Source organism: Pteropus vampyrus, unplaced genomic scaffold (genome assembly GCF_000151845.1).
Source record: "Pteropus vampyrus isolate Shadow unplaced genomic scaffold, Pvam_2.0 Scaffold260, whole genome shotgun sequence".
Taxonomy (NCBI): domain Eukaryota; kingdom Metazoa; phylum Chordata; class Mammalia; order Chiroptera; family Pteropodidae; genus Pteropus; species Pteropus vampyrus.
In genome coordinates, this window is record NW_011889041.1 from 1,385,005 (window position 1) to 1,390,046 (window position 5,042).

A 5,042-nucleotide genomic window follows, 5' to 3' on the forward strand; every position below is an offset into this window, starting at 1 on the left:
ATATACACTTGGATTTATTTATAGACATTTATAATGAATATAATAGTAGAAGTTAAATAGTAAAAATGTATAATAGTTAATATAATTATGTATACATATTTTATTCCTGTTATGTAACATATTTAATATAGTCATATTCTTTGTTTCACTTTCAAAATAGATATGTGAAAACTTTCTTCAAACTTTTCACATGCGTTTGACATTGTCTATCACTGTTGCCATATTTTGAATCATATGTCACAGTGTTACAAAGTTGGAGATTTGGAGATAGATTCCACTTTGTCTTCATGGGTTCCAGATCATCCTCACAGTTTCTACTTTGTCCCACTTTTCCTCAGCCCACATCTACCTTTCCTTCCTGACTGTCTGTGTTGAGTCCCTTAGGCCCAACATCAGATACAGTGCAACAGCCGTATAAAGACTTTTAACTACCTTCTGCAATTGCATACAGCCAATCCCACCAAAAAATCTTTAAAGCATTATTCCCCAGAAAAATTAGATAGCTTCCTTGTGTTTGCTTGATTATATTGGGCCACTTATACCATAGAAGGGCAGTACTTTGTTCTCACTGGAACGGGTGCTCTAGATATGAATTATTCTTCTCCGCACCTGTGAATTTTGCCGAAATCACTGTCCATGAACTTATAGAATGCCTTATTCAATGTCATGAAATTCCATGTACTATTGCTTGTGATCAGGAAACTCATTTATTAGCAAACTGAAGTAAAGAATGGGCTCATGCTCATGGGATTTTACTGGTCCTGCCTTGTTTCCCATCATCTTACAGCAGCTAGTTTGATAGGACAGTGGAATGGCCTTCGAAAGACTCAGTTATGCCAACAGTTGGGTGTCAAAATCTTGTGCAAATGGACTAATAAGCTTCATGAAGCTTTATATGATCTAAATCTACAACCAATATAGGGTTATTTCTTTCATAGCCGTATCTCTCATGGATCTGGAAATCAAGGAGTGGAAACAGAAGTGGCTTCTCTCACTCACTCTACCTGATCAAATTAGAAAAATTTTCACAGCTGGGCCCTAAGATGTTGGACTCTGTTGATCCAGAGCTCTTAGTTCGTAGTAATGGAATATTGCCTGTAGTGACTATAGCAATGGTTCCATTAGTTAGAGGTCAAGACATTCCTCTGGTCACTTTGGGTTCTTCATGCCACTGAATCAACAAACTGTTAAAGGACTACTATACTATGTGTGATAATTGATCATAAATATCAAAGGGAAACTAGGTTGGTACTACCACAATATGAGAAAAGAGGAGTATGTCTGAAATACAAGAAATTACCTGCAACACCTCCTACTACTTCCATCTCATAGAACAGAAGTCAGTGAAAAACAGCTCAACAGGTGCACTGTTAATGACCTAGATATATTCACACGGAAGATTATTCCTGCCTTTAAAAAAATATTTTCAAATAATTTTATGGTTTGAATTGTGCTCTCTCCTTTCTCGGTTTATATGTTGAAGTCTCAACCTCCAATACCTCAGATCATGACCTTATTTGGAGATAGAGTCTTTAAAGAGGTAATTAAGTTAAAATGAGGTCATTAGGGTTGGTGCTAATCTAGTATGACTGGGGTCCATATAAAAAGGAAAAATTTGGACACAGAGACACATACGTAGATGATATGAAGATACAGGAAGAAGATGGCCAATTGTGAGCCAAAAAAGAGGCCTAGAACACATCATTCCTGCCCAGTCCTCAGAATAACCAACCCCACCAACATTTAGATTTTAGACTCCTAGTCTCCAGAACTGAGACAATACATTTCTATTCTTTAAACCACCCAGTCTGTGGTTCTTGTTAAGGCAGCCTTAGGAAACTAACTAAATACCATTCTGAAATATTTGCTTATATACATTCATGTAAATGGACTTTTTTCCATTGGCTAGAATGCAGACTTTAATTTTAGTTTTGTTATTTATAATTGTACAAAAAATAAGGAAATTATATTATGGATTTAATTCTACTATAAGTGAATATATTTTTCTACATACATATTTTCTCTCTACTGCATTTCTTTTAAATTCATTAATATTTAAAATTTTCTTTTATTATTTATTGTAAAAGTTTCTTTCAAATTAAAAGTTTGGTAAAATGATAAGACATGGAAACTTTAAAAAGTTTATTTTATATTGTTCATAGGAAATATTTAGTATATTCTATTTCCAGAGAGAAAACTGCTATTTTTTTAGTGGAATAATTTTTATACTTCAAAAGAAATTACATTTAACATTCTACAGAATGGGTGGGGATTTATTTTTAACATGCTGTCGTAAAAATTCCTACATGAATGGTAATAAGTATCATTAATAAGAACTAAGTCTATTATTAATAAGTACAATGGTAATAGAATTACCACTGTAATTCTCCTGAAGTATATTATTTTATCTGTAGGTAATGCAGAAGTGCTTCTTATATAAAAGAAAAAAAAAGAGGAATTAAAGAATAGCTGTTATCAAAAATAAAATAAAATAAATGAAGTAAAATATAAAATAGCTTTGCTCCAAAATAGGAAGCCCTGGAGCTTATGAAAGCAGTCGAACCTTCCTAACTTTTCAGAACTAGAAATATGTGGAATTTTCAAACCATACTATTTGCCTCAACATACTTTTCAATGAATTGGGATTTGCATCACAGAAATTCAGATATTCAAGGCTTGCTCGAATACTTTGGCTAATACTATTTCTAAATATATCTGTTACAGCTGGAACTATTTTCCTCATAGACATACTTGAAAATTTTGGGACTCGATTGTGGGTAGTTGGGGATTCTTCTTCTGGAAAAAGAGAACAATTTAAAAATAATAGAAAATACCACCTTAATAACTGTATAAAGATATTTGTTAACTCTTTGAAACTGCTGTCAAAATTTACCTCTGTTCTCTGCACCCCCCACCCTGCCAAGAGTTTAGTTATATCATGCCAAAAGATGTCATTATAAGGTTTGTAGGGTTTATTAGAATATTTTTTACCATATCTCAAATGAAAATAGTTTTGAAATAAGGGTAGCATTACAAAGTATTTCCCAAGATACAGGGTGACTCCTTTTGTTTAAGAAGCTAATAATGTGATTAATTCCAAGATATAGTCTCAAACATATTTACTAAATATCTCAAAATTTTAAGAATAACCATTTCTCGGGTTCTGTTTATTTGATGGGTTTTACAAGTTAAGAGGAAGAAGAGTTTGATTGACATTCCACCACATTGTGAATAAAATGGGTTCTTAAAATTCAAGGGGGAACTAATTGAAACTTTTTATTACTTTGTATTATGCTTGTCCTATGTCTCAAACTGAGTCATATCTTGGATATAAAAAAAGTGTCTGCAGCCCTGCTTTAGTATACACTATGATTAAACTTGTGAAGGAGAATGAAATTTGTATCGTTCGAAGTAGGTTAGCTGAACAATTTAATTGATCATAATACACTTATTTTACCTTCTCTAGCTTAATGGAAGAATGGTATAAATCAAGTTGAAATAAAGAAATGAAGGTGTAGCTTCTAAAATATTGACTGAGATTCTTCATTTCTGTTAAAAAAAAAGTTCAATTTTCAATTTAAAGCATTTCGTTCTAAAGAAATAACATATGTGCATGATTTGATTGTATTCAAAATTTCCTTTTTACATTTTTGTAAGTCACCTTTGAAGTGACTTCTATGATGCAGTTATATATCAAATGCAGTGGAACACTAACCTAGCTTATTGACATAGTTCTGATTTTCCCCATATAAATAATATGCTCTTAAACAGATTCAGAACAGTATTAAAGGTCATAAAAATGCATACTAGTGTATTTCTATTCTTTGAAGGCATTCCAATGTTTTACCATTAACCTACCTGAGCCTCAACTTTATAAATATGAAAGAGTTGTAAAAATTAAATTTTCGAAATATGTAAAATTTAACCCAGAGGCTGCCTGTGGAAAGAACATAAAATAATTCATTATAATTCAATAAATAGTCATAATTTGTAAATTTAATGCTAAAGTTAAGATTGACAAATGTTAATGACAGTAACATTGTGTCAATTTTTCTAAAACACACAAGTTCATATTCTTAGATATTACTGCCCCCGGGCACTTACATGTAGAACATGTTAAAGCAAATCAGGGTAGATTTTTTGGCTTAATTCATGGGATTTATCCTTTAATTCAATAGTGCACACTGTGACCCTCTCTTGGACCTTTGGTCTCCATAAAATAATTAAAGTAATAAAAATAAAAATGAAAAATATTTAATAAAATGAGAGAATATAATAAAAATAGAAACAAATGAAAAATATCTCTGTGCTCCATCCTTTTGAGAATCCACATTTATTCAAACTGGAGAAGCTGCTTTCACTTCCATCTCTATCCAGTTTTATCCTTGCCAGTGAACTTGCTAGTGAGAGCTACTTACAGATATTGGTTATGGGAACAGTGATTATCAGGGAACAAATCAAGTCCACTTAGTTAGTTTGTAAAGGCCAGTGAAGCGCAGGAAAATGAAAATTACTTTTAGATATTATTAATCTGTACCAGGTATGAATTAGAGTCCAGCAATAAATAGGTTCAGCGTCTTATTACTCATCACTTGAATCACTTGTTTCCCTTGTTGTTTAATTAAATCCTGTTATTTTAAAGAGTACTCTGGTAATGTTTTCACTTAAGTATAGGAAATGATGATCTTCGTTCAAACCTCTAACTTTTTTTGTTGTTCTTTTTTTTCCTCAGGGATGCAGATCTGTTCTTGTTAGACACAAGAAAGGCCCAAGCTTTAGACGTGGGTTGGCTTGTCTTTGATATCACTGTGACCAGCAATCATTGGGTTATTAACCCACAGAACAATTTGGGCTTACAGCTCTGTGCAGAAACAGGAGATGGTAAGCATTGAATTTCACATATTTTTTTTTGTGGTGTCAGTTTTGAAACATTGAGAATTGCAGCTTTTTGCGCAATTTAACCAATATCTTCTTTATCCTTACAATGTGCAAGGTAGCATATTCCATAGGATAGTGTATTATATTAGTTAACATGTTTATGA

General features: G+C 32.3%; 1 protein-coding gene across 4 annotated transcripts in view; it reads left to right on the plus strand.

The window, feature by feature from the left end:
• BMP5 (bone morphogenetic protein 5) overlaps positions 1-5,042 on the plus strand; it is a 113,355-nt gene that overhangs the window by 68,503 nt on the left and 39,810 nt on the right. For all 4 annotated transcript variants that reach the window (XM_011375012.2, XM_011375014.2, XM_023520362.1 and 1 more), the window contains one exon: positions 4,733-4,881. In XM_011375012.2, the coding sequence (XP_011373314.1) occupies positions 4,733-4,881 (149 nt within the window). The remainder of the gene's footprint in view (positions 1-4,732; positions 4,882-5,042) is intronic.